This window comes from Ostrinia furnacalis, unplaced genomic scaffold (assembly GCF_004193835.3).
Source record: "Ostrinia furnacalis isolate ACB-3 unplaced genomic scaffold, ASM419383v2 OfSCF2997, whole genome shotgun sequence".
NCBI lineage: Eukaryota > Metazoa > Arthropoda > Insecta > Lepidoptera > Crambidae > Ostrinia > Ostrinia furnacalis.
Genome location: NW_021133236.1, coordinates 267,197 through 289,236, shown reverse-complemented (window position 1 = coordinate 289,236; position 22,040 = coordinate 267,197). Strand labels below are relative to the sequence as shown.

The window sequence follows — 22,040 nt, the reverse complement described above, 5'->3', positions numbered from 1 at the left end:
TTCCAGATTGGTTGGTTGGCAGCTGCCTGCATCAATATTGTTCTTGCATTATGTTACTCTCAACTTTATTACTTAACTATTAAACTTAAATGTTTTGTTTCCTCAAGATCGTTAGTGTACTCGAGCAAACCCCCCGAAAATCTGAACTATAACTTGAAACATAAGTAGGCATTATCTTTATACAAACCACGGCACTTGGAACGCAGCCAATGCGGGCTTAAGCTGAATTATGGCCACCCCAATTACTGTTTATTTTGACATACAATTAAGTTACATAGTAAGTCGTTAAGAATAAGCGACTTAATAAAGTAACTTAAGTAAGTTAGTAAGTAACTCGAAGGGGGCAGATGGGAATAAAAGTATTTTATTACTAATTGTTTTACTTTTTGTGTAAGTATGATATAGGCTGTTATGGCCTTAACCTTGATTATAATAGTGATTTATCCACCTCTACATTCTGAAATATTCTTAAAAATCTTTAATCAATCTGGTTTTTCTTCTTGTATGTTTTGGGTGTTAGCAACCAGGATTTCAAAACTGACTTTGTCATCTTTGGAGTCTAGCAGTTTATTCTTTCAAGAAAAGAGGTTTTACCTGTCCTCTGGCTATGACACATTCTGTTTTCCTATTTTGAGCTTTTCTATATCAATGAAATCTTAATAAATCAAGAGTGGTTGGAAAATGTAGAAACAATAAAGAAAAAAAGGTAAAAATTCTATGACTTTATAACCAAAGGTGAAGAGCCAGATGCTTAGAATCATGAAAAATCTATCTTTCTTCAGATTAACTCGTTTCATGCAGAACTTTTCAAGAGAAAAACCTGAAGAGCTCAGTAAAAAATATGACAGTGACAAATCAACTGATTCGTCATTAGAGGGCTGAGTTTAAGAAAAAACGCGTCATTAATCGTTTAGACGATTAAATTACAGCGAAACGAGAATTAAACCATAACGTAGATTGGTGAAGTAGCTATATTCAAAACAAAAACAAAATAATATTAAGGGTTCTTTCAAATTAGACGTTTGCAAGACCGCACACGAACTATTGGTAAATTGACATTTTTATTCCGACGCAGTTGTTATAGGTACAATAATTACTGTGCGCGGTCCTACAAACGCTCGACAAACGTCCAGCTCAAAACGTCTAATTTGAAAGAGCTCTAAAAGCGTGTAAGAACAAAAATTCTGATCTAATGCAAAAGATAAAACAAATATAACTTACTCATCTGTTTCAAGTTGATAACTCTCTTGATTGAATTTCTCAAGTGGGTCTATGAAGAAGACGAATCATTGTAAAAAATGCAGTGGACATTCTGTAGCTGAATGATGATAATGTAATTGTTGAAAAAGCACAGTATATCATTAAACATAAAACGCATTATTTTATTATTAAACCAATTTAGTGGAAACAACACACACATAATTTAACCTGTTCCTAGCTTGCAAACTTCATAAGATTCTCCAATTTTAACAGGTTCACTGCAGAACATTTTATTGCATCAGATTATACATTTTTGTTGCATGAAGCTCCTATTACTAAAGCCATAATTTTTTTTTGGTCTGCTGTGTTCTGAACCTATATCTATATAAAACTTGATGTTTATTTAGGTAAGTAGTCATAAAATAGTCCGTACTTTACTATCACACTTACAACTCAAATATCTGACTTACTGACCTTCATTGTACTGTGACAAGCTGCCAGTGTAACGACTCCACTCGAATCTCTTGCATTAGCCGTAACTGGCTGAGTTTATTGCGATCTCATTCTGATGGGAAGGGGATGCTAATTTTTAGCAAATAAGACGACCCAATTCACCTGGTAATAGGTACCATTTTGCTGTGTTTATTGAATTTGTAAGTGCCTGTAATTAATCAACTTTATTCCATGCCCAATCGTTTGTATGAAGAATTACCTTACCTTACCTAGTACGGTAGAAGTACCTTAAGTCATACAAGGTAGTTTCAGAAGCAAACATTTCTTAAATTTTCTCAAATAGTTAAAATTAAGTCGCTAGTACATAGGTAGAAGATGTATGAAAATGTAAAAATTGTTTGTAGGGTGGTGTAGGTAAGTATATAAATATTACAAAGGTTTCCAAAAACTACTATACTAAACTATCATAGAAAGTTAAGTTTAATGTTGTAAAACAGTTCGCTAAATTGCTAAAGTCTAAAGGCGCGAACTAAACATAGGTACTTTCTACAGCTAAAACACTAACATAAACCCATTACACTCGCTTGAACCGCACCAGCAACATAAGTTCCCAACGCGACACGCTACAAACACAAATAACTTAAAGTTCTCAACGCGATTACGCGACACGTTATAAATTCGCGCTCTACATTCAAATCGTCCCAATACCTTAGATCTCAAAGGGCTGTAAAAGTAAACGTTTTTCTAATAAGGGCCAATTCCCCGAGCGTGCGTAGGGCGCAATGCAGTTACGGTAGGAGAGTACGCAGCCGTTTTTCGCCAGACGTGAGGATATCGTTTCAGCGAAAGCACGGCCCGGGCCGTGCGGCTTTCGTTACGTAAAGCGGGTTGAATGCACGGAGTGTAACCGGACTAACAGTTTGTGTGTTCGAAATTCAAAAGTGATTGTGACATGTGAAGGTTTGTGTTTGAATTTGGGATTCGGAAATATTTTTCTTTTCAATTAAAATTATTTTCAGTCAGCATCATTACTGCAATATTTTTATTTTTTATTTTAAAATTTTTCGATGGTAATTTTGGTAAGTTATTTAGTAAATAAGTTACAAGTATTACAATATTTAATTTGTACCTTATTTGGCTTTTGTATGCATTGGCTCGGCTCAATTTAAATGAGTTTGAGCCGTGAAAACTTCTTTGATGGAGTTTTTGATTGACTAAATAACAGAATTGAAGTAAAGGTGAGGGATTTACATTAGTTACTCCACTTGATAAGGATTTAACAAACGATTAATTATTTTTTTAATGAAGTACTTCATAAAACTTAAGCCTTAAAAGCGACTCTAAAGCAAATTAGAATTACTTTTTTTAAATTTTCGATTGCGATTACCAGCTTGCATAATTATTTTTACTTCATAAAAATTTACCGAATAGTAATATGTTATTTAATACGTCTAATATCCTTTTAAGTAATCAAAAGTATAACTAACAAAATAAGTTTGAATATCACATTACCCACTAACCAATTATAATGCCACAAACATTTTATTCATCGCGCATTATTAAAATCTATTCGATTCTTCAGCAAATTTATCGCAACCGCTCGCCGTCTAATTCTCCAAGATCCGGAGTCCGATTGCTCTCGATTTTTTGGTCGGAATTACTCGATTTGAATCGAGAATTACCGAACATCGATCAGAGACCGTTGACAGCGTTAACGGGAGCTGATGGATTGGTCGTCTCGGCGATCAGAAATAATAATCTACAAGAAATTGGCTGCCGAAAGCTGGCTCTATTCACTTTCAAAGTTTTGCACACGATTGGCCATCAGGGTTATATTAAAATTATTCATATCCTTTCAATTCATATAGCAAGGTTTTTTATTTACATGGTAAGTAGGTAATAATGTTTTTCTTTGCATGTGTTAAGATGGACACGGACTGTAAAATATTTTAATAACTATACGTCTTTAGTATCTACAAATCGTTATCTAGGCTAGGATTTACAAAAAAATATACATCAAAGAAATTGTTGCCTTTTATAATGAAGGATTTAAAGAAAACTCATTTTTCAGTATGAATAAAATTATTTCATTGAACGCTAATAAAATTTTGACCCTTCTTTAAAATTGTATGCAATAAGACATTGATAGTTTTATCACGATTTCATTTTGAACGTTAGGTGATGCAACTCAGCCTAACTTTAACGGTTACTATAACGATAACCGGTGCTTTTTGTATGGAGTTTGACAGACTTTTGACGTTTGTCAAAGTTAAAATAAGATGGTGCCACCCAGCCTTAATGTTTTATGCGCTTAACTTAACTTTGGAGTCTGGAGTGCAGTCAATTCTGAACTTTCAACTTTCAGGTGTTTTTCCTTACGGACTGCCAAACAGTTTTGATTGAGTTTTGCTTTTAATTTTGGAATAATAATATCGAGCATCGAGGTTGCGCACGAAATTGATTAATTTTTTTTCTTATTTTTTCATAAATTTTCGATAGTGTGTTGTTTTAGCATCGAACGTATTTGAGACTTTTTTGTATCGTCTCGATTGTAAGACCCAGTTTCCACCAAAGCGGTGCAGAGCGGAGCGGAATCGAGAAGTGTTTTGAATAACCAATGAGATTTCATTAATTCTTCTCTTCTCCGCTCCGCACAGCGCCGCTTCCTGGCGCGCCGAATCCTGAATTCTATAGAAAAATTTGACGGCCCGACACACGAAACTCCGAAACCGAGCCCAATATAAATAAAGGCACACTCTAAAAAAATCTAATTTTAAAAATTCGTGATAGATTTTTTACCTTCAACTTCGAAGCTTTCTGCATCTCATAATTTAGATAATTTACCTATTATGTAACTTTTTGCATCATATCATGCAAAAAGCACATGATCATGATCATGTGGACCCTTTTACTTGTGGGAAAATCTGACGATTCTTTTTGGGAAAATCTGAAAATCCTACCTTTGTAATGCGGCGATGCTTGCCCGGACCTTTCAGCCCTGAACAAAATTAAATTTCGCACGCCACATAAGTATGAACACACCTTCATTGCAGCTTCAGCCTTAAGATTGAAGACGAATACAGATCCAAAAAATTTAGCCCCCATCGATCAACGTTTGTTGGCAGCCAAACTGGTTGATAGATCGGCTGTTTTGTCCTATTCCAACTGCGCAGTTTAGACAGAGAGATGCATAGTAATCTATTAGAGTATTAACTCTTTTAGGAGGCTGTAGATGATTGCCAGAGATTAGGTTGAAAGATAAAAGCTAGACGAAGCCTTAAGTATACACATCAATCTGGCAATTTTGTAGAAAGATAAGTGATCCTATAGGCAGTTATTTAACTGTTAGAGCAAACAGTCACGTCTGCCACAGCGTAAAGTTACCAAAACAAGCTTCTAACATTGAAAAAACTGGATAGCTTAAATTTCAAAAGGGCTCTCTTCTGGCTAAATTATTATTTTTTAATTAGGAAAATCCATTGACATTAACTTAATACTTGTTAATTAATATTTATACTTATTACTATATTATAATTTTTATATTTATTAACTCATTTAACGCAAGGTTCTCAAGTCACTTCTTTGTGAAAACCGTAAAAAGAGTTCAACTGATCCTTATAAAAAACTATTTTCAGATACTGAACGGTGTCCATAATATAAAAAAAAAAACAAACATTCATTTAATTGCCACGGAATTGGATCAATTCGAGAAAATTTTACGTGTGCATTCACCTTTATAACCCAACGCCCCTGAAGTCGGTTAAAGCGGGCTATTTTTATACTATTTTTGCTCGTAAATAAGAGGTTAATATGTAATTTAAAACTTTTGATTCTGGAATGTTTACCTAACACACCATTTACTTCAGCATTTTTCTGGTATACACGTACACCAATGAGTTATTATTTGAACGCACTAAATTTAGCCACTCGATGCGTAGTAGACCGTTTTTATTTCTGATATTATCATTTACGAAGCTGGTTGGTTCCTTATTTTGGAAAAAATATTGTTTGTTATTATTATGAAAGTAAGTTCAATGGAGTTCAAAAGTTTTTTTATTCATTTTGGGTGGATCACATTTCAAAATTTATGTAAGTTGGATGGTGATTTAATTACTTCTTCTAATGAAGTAGGAATTCACTTTAGTAGGCATGCATCGTGGTAACTTATGTATTTTCATTTTTGTGTAATTTTGCGATTTTGTGAAAATACAGACTGTTGTGCTCCCGAAAAGGTGGACCCATTATGTAGGATCCGTTCTGATAAAATAATCTCCACCTTATTTTAAGGGCTAAATTAAAATAAAGACACAGTAAAAATACTTGCGGAGATTATAACTTAAGCGAAAACCAGCCCATACAATACTATGTTTCAACCCCAACTTATTCATTGAGATACTCATTGAGACAAACGCAAATCAAATCCAAGATGACAAAACAGTTTCAAACGTAATCGAATATCCATTACGTAGATTCGTCCTGTCATAAACAAAGCTACCCCATGCCGTTTTGCAAGTAAATATAATTGTATAAACTTTGTGGTGAACCCGGGACGCCGTCAGTCCTATCGCCCACGAACAGTACGTTGGTATTATGTCGAGGACAATTTGATATAGCTGTGCAAGTAGGTATCTATTTCAATTTGAGAATACTCTATTTTGCGATTTTGTAGGGGTGTTTTATAGGTTGGAAGGTAAATCACATTCACTAGGGTAGTGATGCTCTTTACCTCTGGGCTTCGGCTTGACACTATTTTTTGGGACACCCTGTATAAATAAACGTTGTTCTATACCGGGAACCCGGGACGCTGTCAGTCCTATCGCCCACGAACAGTACTTTGATTATGTCGAGGACAATTAAATATAGCAGCGTATTTCGATTTGAGGATACATACTGTATTTTGCAATGGTGTTTCAATGGTAGAAGTAGGTAAATCACATTCAAATACAAGTAGGTTATTCAAATTCTATTTTTTATTAGTCTAGGTATGTCGGCCATTTTCTGGGCACTTATAGTCACACGTCTCAAATATAATATCTTGCCCTACTTAAAATGCCTATCTTGATTTAGAAATGGCAAAGAAAACCGTTTGTCATTTGGTTTATGTCTTTATTAGACCTTTATGAGGTCTTTATATGACGTTAATAAATCATTGTATTTTGCCTTCTACCTTTTGATATTAAAGATTATTATCGTTATATTCTAGCCCTTGTATAACCTCCTCCTAGATAAATCTATTTATAATTTTAGACACATCACAACTGGTGGGAATGCAATCCGTAACCGCAGCAGGTACATACGTTGTCCATCCCTAACATTTTACATAACAAAGAAATCAGTTGATTAATGTTTACCAACATATTCGGATAGGTCTGATGCCATTTTTAACCAATTAAAAAATGAGGATACTCAATTCGAGCTGTGTGATGTGCAGAGCACCACCGCGAAAATGCAAATAGTAAAGAGCTGTCATGGAATTTTAACAAACAATAAAGCTTCAACAACACCATCAGATCGCCATCGCCGGCGCGATCATAGGCCAATGACAGGTCGCGCGGACTGTCATGGGTCGCGCGTGTGGTTGAAGCTTAAGTTCAGTTTTATTAACCTTTCAAGAAGAGAGCGTGTGTCCATGGGCGATGGTAATCACTTACCATCAGGTGATCCGTCTGCTCGTTTGCCTCCTGTTAAATTAAAAAAAAATAAGTTGCTTAGATTTTAGCCGTTTCTATTGTAATAGGCTACTAAAATCGCTCGAATATTTCAGGCAAATAGGCGTTATCGCCTAAGACCATGACTTACCACTTTATCTTTAGTCTTGATAACTTAATCCCAAATTACAATACAATACCCCGATAGTATTCAAATGGCTTTATCATGATTATGGATAGAACAAACAGCTACTAGTATTGATCCATTTACCATGATAGAACATCCTTGGTTGTAGTTACTGTTTAAGCAAATAGATCTTCTGACCTTCGATTTCCAGATGCTCAAAACTTTGTGTTTCATTTTAATTTCATTATAAAAACTCATTTATTTTTACAAATAGGCTTTTAAAAAGCACTTTTACACGTCACAGTATTAACCCTACCACTGCTTCGGGACAATATTTGAGTGGGCCATGCCCTATTAGTCCAGTCATTTCGTCCGAAAAAAAGGCAAATAAAAGAAAATGAATTTGCGCTTCTAATTTTTTAATATGTTGTAGGGGATACCTAGAAAAGCTTAACTTGAGATTGTCGACCAAGCTTTCCTAGGAGCTTTCGCCGCCATCTTGGAAAACGCTTAAAATTTGTTTTTCGGCAATAACTCGGCTATCCGATGAGATTCGAAAATTTTTGTAGGACACTTTTTGTAGCTTTCTTTGTGCTCTACAATAACGCCCGAACCATTTTTAGCGTATCATGCATCGTTATCGAGATATCGATCGATAAAGTCAAAAATTTTGGACACAATTTTTGTTTTTTGCAACACATTTTCCGGACGTATCTCCAGGTTCAAACCTGGCTCGGATTTTTCAAGGATCCACAAAGATGGGGTTGGCGACAGACCAATCGAGGGCTCGAACCAATCACCAGCACCGCCGAACCCGCTCCGCCTGAACTATTAAAGCTCATTTCCTGTAAATGTAAAGGAAATTGTGAGGCCGCCTGTGGGTGCAGAAAAGCGGGAATCAGTTGCTCCGTTATTTGCATGCACTGCAGTGGGCAAACATGCAGTAACGTCGCCAGAGTCGACATTTTGCTTGACGACGACGACGATGTCTGGAACGATGATGATGACGATGCTCTCATCGAATCAGCATCATTTCCAACGGTTCAACAGACACAACAACTCGAAGAGTTTACGGAGGACGAAGATCTTCAGCCTGGACCATCCAAGCGAAAAAAGACATAAAAAAAGTCCATCGTTCGTGTCTCGAGTGCAGAAAAAAATATTTTTCTTTTCGTTTATTTTGTTTTGTTTATTTTGTATTGTAAAAAAATATTTTTTTTTNCAAAGCTTTTGTAAATATTTTGACAGCTGGTAGCGACCTCTAAATCTTAACCAAAAAAAAAAAACAAAAAAGCTAATTTCATATTTAGAGGTATATAATCGAATGAGAAAGTGCCCCGGGGAGAATTCAAAAGTCGAAAAATAAGGACCACCCTACTACCCATCCTTATCGCTCGCGCGTAATTATGTTGCTGTCGCGCTCGCACACTTACTGCGGGCGCCCGTCGCACAGTCGCGACAGCAATATAATTACGCGCGAGCGATAAGGATGGGTAGCTTGGGGTCATTGGACAAAATTCTACGTGCTCACGGACCAGGCTTTATTCTATTCTTAACTTGTTTTTTTCTACGCAGGCGCGGACATGTCGCGTTGGCGCGGCTTCGATGGCGCCGGCTGAGCGCGCGCCGAGGCTAGGCGCCGATGCGCGCCTGGCTCGTCGTGTGTGCGGCGCTCGCGCTCGCGCCGTGCCGAGCGACCGCTGCGCACCCGCGGGCGGACCCCGCGCGCCTAGAGCGCATCAAGTCACACATATTAGCCAAAGTAAGTCGCACGTATTAGCCAAAGTAAGTCGCGCGTATTAGCCAAAGTAAGTCAGGCATATTAGCCAAAGTAAGTCGGGCATATTAGCCAAAGTAAGTCACACATCATCATTTCAGCCATAGAGCAGGGTACTCATCTAGCCGTGTAGCATGTAATGTACCTATCAGATACTGTATCAAGTGAGTACATAGGCACGAGCCCGCTGCGAGCAGCTCGCGCGTGGTTCGCAGGGAGATCATAGCGACCCGCCGAGTGGCGGTATCACTGCGAGCACAAAGGCGGCTCGCAGTAGGATCCAGGAGCTCGCAGCCAGATACGCGATGACCGTGGACGAGCCGTACTCACTTGAAGGTTGGTTACGTTACATGCTACGTTACGTGCTACATGGCAGGTGAGTACCCTGCCTAGGGCGTCCACTGCTGAACGTAGCGGCGCTTCCCTGCTACCTTTATGACGTGGTCGGTCCAGCTTTTGGGTGGACGTCCCAAGCTGCGTTTTTCGGTACGCGGATTCCACTCCAGAACCTTGCTGCCTCATCGGCCGTCAGTTCTGCGTACTATGTGCACAGCCCATTGCCACTTCAGCTTGCTAATCCGTCGGGCTATGTTAGCGACTTTAGTTCGTTTACGGATCACACATATTCAGTAGCTAAAGTAAGTGGTAGCAGAGCTGCTACAGGTGACCGTGCCGAGCGACCGCTGCGCACCCGCGGGCGGACCCCGCGCGCCTCGAGCGCATCAAGTCACACATATTAGCCAAAGTAAGTCGCGCATGTTAGCCAAAGTAAGTCACGCATGTTAGCCAAAGTAAGTCAGGCATATTAGCCAAAGTAAGTCACACAAATTAGCCAAAGTAAGTCAGGCATATTAGCCAAAGACGCCCATATTAGCCAAAGTAGGTCACAGCAGAGCTGCTACAGGTGAACGTGCCGAGCGACCGCTGCGCACCCGCGGGCGGACCCCGCGCGCCTCGAGCGCATCAAGTCACACATATTAGCCAAAGTAAGTCGCACTAATTAGCCAAAGTGAGTCACACATATTAGCCAAAGTAAGTCGCGCGTATTAGCCAAAGTAAGTCGCGCGTATTAGCCAAAGTAAGTCACCGCAGAGCTGCTACAGTCGACCATGCTGTGCGACAGCTGCGATACAAGTCACACATATTTAGTAGCCAAGCAGAGATACTACAGTCGACTATGCCGAGCGACCGCAGCAGGCAGACCCCGCGCGCCTCGAAAGTCACACATATTAGCCAAAGTAAGTCACACAAGTGGTCGCTTACTATGGGCCTCATAAGAAGGCTCAAGGTCACCCAAAGAGCGATGAAGCGTGCTATGCTCGGAGTTTCCCTGCGTGATCGAATCAGAAATGAGGAGATCCGTAGGAGAACCAGAGTGACTGACATAGCCCGCAGAATCGCTAAAATCAAGTGGCAGTGGGCGGGGCACATAGCTCGAAGAGCTGATGGCCGCTGGGGCAGGAAAGTTCTTGAGTGGCGACCACGAGCCGGAAGACGTAGCGTGGGCAGGTCTCCCTTTAGGTGGACCGACGATCTGGTGAAGGTCGCGGGAGGTGCCTGGATGCGAGCGGCGCAAGACCGGTCTTTGTGGAAATCCTTGGGGGAGGCCTTTGTCCAGCAGTGGACGTCTTTCGGCTGAAACGAACGAACGAAGTCACACATATTATAGCCAAAGTAAGTCACACTGTCACACATATTCAGTAGCTACAGGTGACCGTGCCGAGCGACCGCTGCGCACCCGCGAGCGGACCCCGCGTGCCTCGAGCGCATCAAGACACATATTAGCCAAAGTAAGTCGCGCATGTTAGCCAAAGTAAGTCAGGCATATTAGCCAAAGTAAGTCGCGGACTTTTACAGCTGCTACAGTTGGCCGAGCTGAGCGAACTCGGGTATACCCCGCGCGCCTCGAGCACACAATATTAGCCAAAGTAAGTCGCGCATATTAGCCAAAGTAAATCAGGCATATTAGCCAAAGTAAGTCAGGCATATTAGCCAAAGTCGCCCATATTAGCCAAAGTAGGTCACAGCAGAGCTGCTACAGGTGACCGTGCCGAGCGACCGCTGCGCACCCGCGGGCGGACCCCGCGCGCCTCGAGCGCATCAAGTCACACATATTAGCCAAAGTAAGTCACACATATTAGCCAAAGTACGTCACACTATCACACATATTCAGTAGCTACAGGTATTAAAAAAAAGTTACTTGTTGATCAATTACTTATTTATTCAGGATNTCGAGAAATATCACGTAATTTTTTTTTCACAACAAACAGAGTAAATCCTCCGTCTGCATTCGTGAACACAGGCCCAGTTTTTAGATCCGCAGTTTGCTACCAATGCTTAAATATTAACTAAATGTAAACTAATAGTTAAAAATTGTACTAAAAGTAAAAAAACTGGTCCTAAATTGTTTGGTTTTATCATTTCAGTTATTATTTTTTTTATACAATCTAATATTTTCGAAGCATGGATTAATCTCATTTACATTGCAAATGCAAATAAGCATTTTGGAAAATCTCACGTGAGATTAGGGGGTGGGGGAGGGGGTCAGGCAAAATCTCATGAAATCTCACCAAGGGGGGCGGGGGCGTTAAAAATAGCCAAAATTGTCTCACGTAATTAATGGACGCACCTTTACTTGATATGTTTTCCTCTTATTATGAACCTCGAGTTTTTTAAATGTGCCTATTTAAAAGCAGCCTAACAAACTTGAAGCCTAAAACTTGTAACGGAAGCATTTATTTAATACACGATTTTTTAATGAAAATCCGTTTTTAAATTTTTTTATGACTAAAATATTAAATATTTTTCAACTATCGACATCCCGCTCTAAGCTGGGTAAATTCAGAGCTAAACTTAATGACTACGAAAAGTTCTATCTGCTCGTAATTTCAGGAAAATTAAATTTTATTTTAATCGAAAATGGGCATTTAATTTACTATCTACGATCACATTAAAAAACGAGTCCACGCGTGCAAAGCCGCAGGCAACAGATATTGCGATTATAAGTCTCCCATAATCATGTTCGTCACTCGAACGTGCAGTGAACCGCACTCACGCGCACGCACTCCGCGGAAATCGGCGCAGATGCATCTCAAACGATCTAAAATGATAAACTTTGAGATGCACACATTCTTTGAATAATTGCCAGGTTTTATGAGACGCATCAATTTTTAAATAAACAGATGACAGCACATCAGACTACATTTTCATGGTAAATCGGCTCTATTTTAAGGACATAAGAAACCACCGTGTTTAGGTTGGCGTGCTGTCTCCCGTAGGTACATATTATATCTATGCCAGTTAAAAACTACTTAAAAAGCATGGAGTTTTTTACTCGACTCTTCCCGCTCTGATGCTATCACAGTCATATCAAGCACGGGGGACATTTTCCAGGGATACTTGCTTTACCGGATTCGTATTTCGATACAGGGGATACAGACAGACTCTGGTTTCACCCTATATTTTGCCAAAAAGTAAAATTTATTCATCTAGATTTGAGAATAATAATGTAAATGTGTTTCAAATGATGAAGAACTTTCAAATATAGCAGCGGTTTTGAAGAAATTATACATTAAGCCAGGACATAAAAGGACTAAGGACATAAAAGATAAGGCAAAAAAGACATTTGAAATTTGGTAGTCATTCCAGCTCTAAATGTCTTTATTTTAAATCCAGAGTTTTTATAGAGTGGAAAACACTTCATTTAGAAGTATCAATTCCATTTAAACCAGTAAAAGTTAATCAAGATTAAGCAACAAATATACAATGTTAAACCCACCTGACGACTTAACTCGATCCTCAAAGCTTAAATGCAAATAAAACCGTAAAAGCAACATTAAAAGTCCGAAGTCAAAAGCTATTTCGCTGTAAAACACGTAGCAAATCGCAAATATATAAAATTTCAGAATATAAACAGTGTAAATGCCTAATTGATTGTTATAGCAGAATCTAAACACACCCATACAAAAACCGCGAGTGTAAATAAATTCAACTGTCTATTGACAAACAGCATCATTGTCGTATGCATAGTAAAATTCTTAAATGCATTTCTATCAAATGCCACGACTCAGCTATGAAATTTTATATGGTAATGCCCCATAAACTGGTAAGTAATACGAACTTAATAACTTAGGGCATTATCTCCCAGTTGCTAAGCAGAAAATTAATGGGACGGTGCTCTAAAATGCAACAGTAGAAAGAAAATCATCTCTCCATCTCCAACTCAGAGATGCAGGCCAAGAGCTTCATCGTATTGTGGATTTTTTACGTTCACAGGTTATTTTTAATGCACGGGTACCTAACTACATACGCAAGCTTATCCATATCATGTCCATATCAAATAAAAATACGAGTAGAGATAACAATGTCAAACTAAAAGAGAATTTCAGGAAGACAAATTGAAAAAATGTTTACGTTTACGAATTGATATTTTTAATGAGAATTTGCTAGGGCTTTAATCTCTTCAGGGAGCGAATCCCAAAGCCGTAGACGGAATTAATTTTAGATGGGATGAGATTTATTCTAAAAACAAAAGTGTAAGCTTCGGAGATGCGCGTACGACCACATGCGGGGTCTGTCAACGCGGCCGCTATATAAGCCCGCGGTTATCAGCGCCACTCCAATACATAGCTGGCAGTCGCGGCGGTCGCACTATAACAGTAGACGAACTTGGAACTTTTTTTAATTTTGTGTGTGTGGTTGCGACCTCATTTCAAGCTTTGACAAAGGACCTGAATTTCATGTGAGTATAAAAAATTAAGTTATATATCAATTTAATAAGAATCAAATTAATATTTTATTATACCGTAAAAGTCATCAATTCATTTGAATGTTTTAAGAATACATATTTAATTCAATGTAAAATATCATAAAATTTAACAGTAATAAATTATTCCTAAGTAGGATTAAAGTTTTCATCTTGACACAAAATTATGCAAAGATTAGGACCGATGCACATTAGTAAAGATTAAAAGCTTTGATAGTGTTATTGTTGTTTGAATAAAGCTGAAAGCACATTGCGATTAAAAAGCTTAAAATTTAAGTTTAAAGCAGTATCGTTCCAATTTTACTTTTACCAATAAAGCCAAAATTATATCTGTTATCTTATTTTTGAGATGCAAAACCTGTGACTTACTAGTTAGAAGTTAAACTGTAATTCCTCGTTGTGGAAAAAAGAACTTTCAAGTGGGTACATAAAAATAATATTCTAAGAGATATGACCATAAGAGAGGAATACTGGTACGTTATAAATAGAAAAAACTAACTGTAACTACATTATAGCAAAATGGAGAGACGACAATATAATTGACTGTCGGGGAGCTGACGGACGGTCAGCGGAGATGAGTAATTTGCTTGCACTTGCGCCTGCGCACTGAATACGATGCGTTTACAAATAAACTGTTTATAAACACACAGACATTCAAATATCTAACTCTCTAAACAACAATAGCCAAATTACTGACTACATTGTGTTTGAAATTAAATATTTAATAAGGAAAACGCAATAATTATTGTATGATCGATTGGTGCGTGCAAAAATATTTGTTAGAAACCAGTTTTACATGACTGAAATATCTGAAAAAGATGATAATGAGATTTTAATAAAGCCTTTGTATTTCATACACTAATTTCAATTTATTTGATGTGCTAAAGTTGAAATAGGTCGTATTTTCAAATTTATTTTCGATAACTATCTCAGTGACCTTAGTGAACAAAAGATATGACCACCTTGATCTTCAAATGCTAGAATTACTATAACTTATACATTCGGTAAAAGTTATAGTATGTAGCTAGCTAAACATTAAATGGGAGGAGTTTTTGACCTTCATGTTCTTGGCGGGATGTTTATTTTTACAAGACAATAGCGTGGAATCGGGCAATTGGTTTCTAGGAAAATTTGCAAAGTTAGTGAATGGCCGCCGAGACTAATCCACGGTAAATCGATTCCATGGCGTGAACGCGGCTCTTTTATACAATATATTTAAATACATGATACAACGAAAAAAATATAAGTCCCATTGCCGGACCAATTCTGAAGTTATGTTCTCAAGATCAAAATATAAATGGCGTACATTTAGAAATGTTTGCGAAGTTAAACCTTGTCACAGTTTTTGCAGTAATACCTAAGATACTGGTAATGTCTTTTAAAGAATCATTTTTCATCTTAAATGTTAATTTCAAGTCCTTTCACAAGTTTAAATTATCAGTGATGAAATGACTGAAAACTGAACTTAAAAACTGTCAAGAGACGTATTTTACCAGGTAGAGTAAAAAATTGGCTAAACAAAAGAAATACTACTCTGGATTAAACATAAATGTTGTAGAAGAAAGAACTAGAAGAAAGATGTTGTTCAATCGAATCAATAAAGAAAGAAAGATCGTGCATAACAATGAAGATTGGTGTAAGTGATGCAAATCCATTTAGCAAAATCTGAGAGTAATGAAATTAGTGATTAACTGATTAGACATAGAGGCAACTAATGACCCCGCCGAATGATTGGAACGAAACAAAACTGATAAAAAACCAACACACAGCAACACACAAAACGAACACCTAAACGGAGAAAAACAAATTAAAAATACATAAATAAAACAATAAAATAACAATGTGTGTTTTCCCATTTGGCACAAATGCAAATTATGATCTCTAAAAGGATATAACAAACCGAAAATTTCCAAGCACTTATTATCACGGTCGTCCTAATAAAGTGATAATAAAAGTATTGTTATACCGTGAACTTGAACTTTATGTTTGTTTACTGCCTTCAGGCTGTATGCCATAAATCAAGTATTCATTTGAATGAAAAATTTCCCATATCGGTAGTAGTAATAGCCAATGCTTTCCCAAGCTGCGATATCATGCAACCTATGTTCTATTAGGCTGTACTTAATTCTGACGTACGGTGCCCATTCTTTCTTAACCTGGTCCCTTAATACAAAGTCATAGTCACTGAACCTCACCAAAATATCAAAACAATGGCCCATTAAATGTTTTGGGACCACCACAAGTACCAGCACTGTACCACCGTCATGCATTGCGAATTCCTGTCAGGGGCCAGTTCTGACGCATGAGCATCATCATTTACGCAGTACATTTCCGTAGCACGTGACAGAATACAAAATCATGGGCCTCTGTCATGGGAAATGGCAATGTTGCAATAGTAAACTTACTCGTAAGTTGTTATTTCTATCACCTATTGTTTTACATAACGGCCTGGCTAGTTAAGTCCGGAGACTTATGATTTGGACGAACTATAGATTGAGCCTGAACAAGAACTGTCGTACGTTGAATATATTCTGGATAAAGTTCAAAAATTTAGTTTCCAGTCCGGAATTATGTAGCGTAAAAAAAGCATCCGATTATAAACTAGTTTCCGGAATTTTCTCCAGTTTTCTACTTGACTGGTTGACTGCTCTGCAAAACTCAGTTTAAAAGGCGCAGTTCAACAAGGAACGCCACTCAAGGAGATCTGCCGCGTCAATTATCTAACATAATGATAACGATTTCCACGGATCATGGATATTTAGTACTAACAATAGCCAAAGACGCGAGAACAATTATTTTGGACTCGGCAAGGTCACGACCAAACTCAGCTTTGCACAGATTTAACTACTGAAATGATACATCTTGCCGGAAGCTTCAACTGGCTTGGAATTCTACTGTGAGAAACATAAAATACATAAATCTCCCATTTGTATTGTGTACGTTTTTAAGGAAAACTTCGTCTAAATAAGTAACTTTATGTATATTTTTTTACAAGGTTGTCACAAATGAGTAAGGTGAACAAGTTTAAATTATAGTAACTATTCTGTTCAAGCTGCACCATTGGATATTAATAATTGAGGTATTTTTAGAAACCTGCATCAATACTTGTTTGTGCTATAAATATTCGAGAAAAGTCTACGATATTATGTGAAATTTATCGGAGCTTGCTAATAAAACTACAAGGAGAGCTTACGTTTCTTGCGACGCTTATCATAAATTCTCTTCTATTTGTTTTCTTATTTGCATCTTCGATAGCAAATACTAGCATCTACCGACTGACTTTGACCAGATAGCCTTTCAGGTTATTGCACATCCCCTTCAAGGTGAAGGCGGTCAAGCCGCGTAACACCCACCCTGCCCGCATTATGTAACGTAAAGTTCAGTTGGTCAACTACCACGGAGATGCAATCCTGCCCCGACTTATATAAACATGAAGATCACTGATGAACTGCATTATGTAAATATAATCGTTCATTTCATATTATCTTGACACACTATTCTTTGAAGATTTGTAATAAGAGCGCATCAAATGTTTAACTTTTGGCCTCTACCTATGTTCTTAGGTTCAAATTCTATTCTGCGATATCGAAGAACCTTACTCCAAAGCGTTCTTTAGTCTACTCTATCATCCATCATCGAAAGCTTTAACATGCCTTTTGCGGGCCCTAAAAGCTCACGTCTAGCTCATAATTCACTATGAAAGGAGGCACCTCTCCAATAAATCACCGCTGTTCATACTCGCAGTGAGTGTTAGTGATTTGTTGACATTTCTACACCGGAGTGCCGTTAGCGGTCGCTCTTCCGGCACTGACCCGGGCGGCCACTCGAAAGGCTGTGAAGCTTCCTATTACTTATGCTAGCCTGGTACTTGCATCTATTTTAAACTAAGAAAAGTTTCATATTCGTGCTTATTTTCAGTAGGCTGAAACTATGTAGATCCGAATACATTTTCCAGAATTTTAACTAAGTATCTAATTAGAAAGTAAGAAAGATTTTTTAATCAATCACAAATACAGATGTTTGTGTGTGTGAACTTGTTTTTAATTTTGAACCAAAATGGCAACCACTCAGCATGGTCATGCTCTAGGGTAGAATCTAGAACATTACTCCTTATAGTATCATCGCAGTCGATGTAGCAAATTTAACACTAATTCGCAGTAATTACCGAACTTTAATTAGGATTAATCACTTCCCTTGATGTTTCATTGTTCGTGCCGGTAAAAAACTTTTGATCGTCGATCGTAAATAATTTACATTACGCCAAAAATACATTTTGGCGATTCATTCATTAAAAAATAAGACGGTGACGCGTTTCGTAGCACCTGTGTATTTATTACGGGCTCCAGCTAAATTATGGTAGTAATAATATAATGTACCTAGTAAATTAAATTTTCATCAGTAATTTCGATACCCACCTACTCAAAAGGGTAAGTCCCATCATTCATGTGGATAACTTAGTACTAACACGTACTAACCTCGGACATTTTCATAACCACGATGCAATATATTTCTAGTCATTAGACTTAATGCATGTATGAGGAAAAATTACTTTTAGATCAATTACTTATTTATTCAAGATACTAATTTATACATTTCCAACATTATAACACCTTAAAGTTAGTACTTCTTGCTTTGAATGCTCCAATCGAACTGCCTGTCCGGCGGCATGCCCGCGATAAGGCAACTTCCCCTTCCATTCGTCAAAGTCAACCGGCTCGAAACGACTTATCGACAGCATGCCCCGGAAGTAGTCAAAATCAATACTTAAATAACAATTTATTTCTAAATTACTAAACTGTATACAATAAAAATTCTAAAATNTTTTGCATTTTAAAAATGTTTTTATGCATTAAATCGCGCAGCCGTCTAACTTACCTTTTCCCGAGATCCTCTCGCGCCAATCCTGAAAACTTACCTGTAGAACCAGCTCCAGCTCCTCCAACTCCCGAACCAGCCATTCCCTTGAAGATCATTAAACGTCATCCTGATACAGAAGAAATCCCATCTCCTAGTATACGCAGAAATGTGTAAAATCTAAATACTTACCTTTTTCCGTTTTTCCTAAACATCGCTCATTTCACCCCGATGTTTAGTCTACCCCCGGGAGGTGTTACAGATAGCCCTCGCACCCTATATTGCTTACCTGACATTTCGCCTTTTGCCGACTCATCCTTTTCTATCCATAGCCTGCGATCCCTCGCATCTCCTTGCCAGTCTCATTCCACCATCCGAACTAGACGGCTGTCTTATCCTTTTAATCTCGTGTTCTTTTTTAAAAACCCAAATCCCCAGAGGCTCATAACAGTACGTTGACTTTTAGCGGCAAAAACGGCCTATGTTTATTACTTAATATCTTCGTAAGTAATGGTCCGATTTGGATAAATCAAAAAGATATATCTTTCTTATGTCTTAAAGATTAACGTAGATACTAGTTTTATTGAATTTTCTACAACAGTACTGATCCTCATTACAACAACAAGGTGTTAAATATGTTTCGCGGAATAAGTACGCAACGCTCTTTTTTAAGTTTTTCTCAAAACCTATTAAGTGTATTTTAAATATAAATGCATAGGCCCCTCGCAGACATTTTTAGCTATCTTTTGATGTATAACACATATTTTTAATAATGGTAATAAATATTTAGGACAGTTTTTTTACGCTCCTGAAAAGTTGTCATTTTTCACTTGCGTACTTATTCCAGGAAGGGTGCGAAATATTACCCAAGTTGCAAAAAGTGACGAATGATTTAACGAAAATACGAAAAATTGAACTTGCCATTCCTAAAACTTCATAAGGATTCCCATTTGTGTAAAAGACAAAAGTGCATTCTTTCCATTACAACAGAATATTGTACGCCTATTCATAGATTCAAATCACAATATTGAAGTTGGTTTTATGAAAGGAAAATTTTTTTAATATTGAAAATCCTCACATTTGAAAAAAATATGACTGAGTTTCTTGCACTAGTAGTAATTTAACGCGTACTAGATAATTAATAGTGATCTTAGTGACAGAGATCGAACATTAGAAAAGTCTTATCAAATCAAAACAAAGAACAGAAATATCTAAAATGGTCTGTTTCAATAAAATTATAATTTTATAAAATATTAATGTGTGTGCAGTACCAACCGAAATTAAAACCTCCCGTCTATAAATAGAAGAGCAAACTCCAAAGAGGTCGATTTGTTCTTTTTCCCCGAGGACGGAAATTAGAAGATAACTGAAAACGTACACTTTGCTATACACAATTCAATTTTGACTTTATTATTTTGTCCATACGTCTGAATTTGGTGTGATGAATCATTGGTTCGAAAAGGGACATGCATTGTCGGATTTCGAATGCTTTCGTTGTGGCATCTACTCCTCGAAGTTAAAGTTTGTTTCTGGATGATTCGGCGTTGGATGTAAAGTTGTGAGGTGTCCACACTCCGTTGGGTAAACTCGAGTGAAATTGTATTTCTATTGGCATGGCTTTTTGTTCGTTGCCGGTTGCATGAGATATGGATAATGATGGTAACATTGTTACGTTCCTTGAGGGATTTAAACAAAGTGCGGATCCCGTAAAGGGTTTTCGAAGACTCGTAAAACAAGAAGGGTGAAGTAAGGGTTTGTTTAACGTTTATCTACCTAATTAAAACCTTATTGTTTATATTTGCCCGGATCCTACCTGGAAATATTAAATCATAATAGGTATTGAGTTTGTTTGAGTTGTTGTGCCTAATTGCTCCTTTAATTCTTAATGTAAAAATCATTCCTCCACTTGTATCTAAATTATTAATAAATACTTCGTTGTATTTTTTTTTATGAAGAATCGTTCGCAAACACATTACACGTACACTGGTGTTAGGAGTTGGCGTCAATTTCTAGATTTAGAACGCTTGTTTATAAACCTGCCAGTTCGCCGCAGTCACCTAGACCTAGGGTCCTATCCTAGGGCATGCTTGGGCAAACATTGGCGGGCGCGGTAATATTCCTATTGAATGTCCGACTGAGGAAGCCAATGTCACATTGACATAACCAACTGGATATTATGTCTTATTGTTGATTTGGCCTACCGTACCTACTCATAACTCTTCTGACTGACGGTCGCCATCGTCGTCGCTTGACTGTATTAGCAAACAAACTTTGTAACACAAGCATAATTATAATTAGGTAATTAGCTTACCGCGAGGGGTAGGGGGATTACATTCTTTAAAGAAATTTAATTGCATCTGTGATAAGATTACATATTGTGTAACACAATATTTATCATATCACAGATAAGATTTAATACTTGAGTAACTTGACCCTGTTTATGAATAGTGAACAGCGGTTGTTAGTTAATGAACTAAGTATCTACTCCTAGTTAGTTCTGTCTAACTCCTATTGGCTCAATGTTCCAAATTGCTCAAACAGTTTCAGTTTCTAAGCTTTAGATTGGTCTTAGTTGTATTGCTTTCATTAACTTAACTAAAACTTTGCTTTTATTATAGAAATTCTATCAATTTATTTTCTTCAGCCAACGTTGGACAAATTCACTGCAATTTGCCCCAACATCGGCCGCTTACGTAATGTTATTATTATGAATATGAGGAAAAAATTACTTTTAGATCAATTACTTATTTATTCAAGATACTAATTTATACATTTCCAACATTATAACACCTTAAAGTTAGTACTTCTTGCTTTGAATGCTCCAATCCAACTGCCTGTCCGGCGGCATGCCCGCGATAAGGCAACTTCCCCTTCCATTCGTCAAAGTCAACCGGCTCGAAACGACTTAACGACAGCATGCCCCGGAAGTAGTCAAAATCAATACTTAAATAACAATTTATTTCTAAATTACTAAACTGTATACAATAAAAATTCTAAAATAATTACATTAAATAATAAACATGAAATATGTAATTGAATATAATACAGAATAAATTCTGAAACCATTATAATATCTGCAACAATGTCCAGGAAGTAATCAAGTAAAGTATTTAATTTTAATAATGGGTTTTTAAATTCTACCAAAATTATTACAATAACTATCTATAAGCAACTAATAATCGTATAAAATACAATATTAATTCTAAAATCATTACA

At 37.4% G+C, this 22,040-nt stretch overlaps 2 protein-coding genes across 4 annotated transcripts in view; one reads left to right on the top strand and one right to left on the bottom strand.

Annotated features, from left to right (window-relative positions):
* Positions 1-22,040, bottom strand: part of S6KL (ribosomal protein S6 kinase like) — a 77,640-nt gene that overhangs the window by 25,856 nt on the left and 29,744 nt on the right. The window lies entirely within an intron of this gene.
* Positions 1-22,040, top strand: part of LOC114356891 (neurofilament heavy polypeptide) — a 41,359-nt gene that overhangs the window by 5,782 nt on the left and 13,537 nt on the right. Inside the window, exon 1 of one of the 2 annotated variants that reach the window (XM_028310270.1) lies at positions 13,817-13,946. The exons of the other annotated variant lie outside the window; for it this stretch is intronic. Coding sequence (XP_028166071.1) covers positions 13,945-13,946 — 2 coding nt within the window. The 5' untranslated portion in view covers positions 13,817-13,944. Of the gene's footprint in view, positions 1-13,816; positions 13,947-22,040 lie in introns of those variants that run through there. 2 annotated transcript variants of the gene reach the window in all.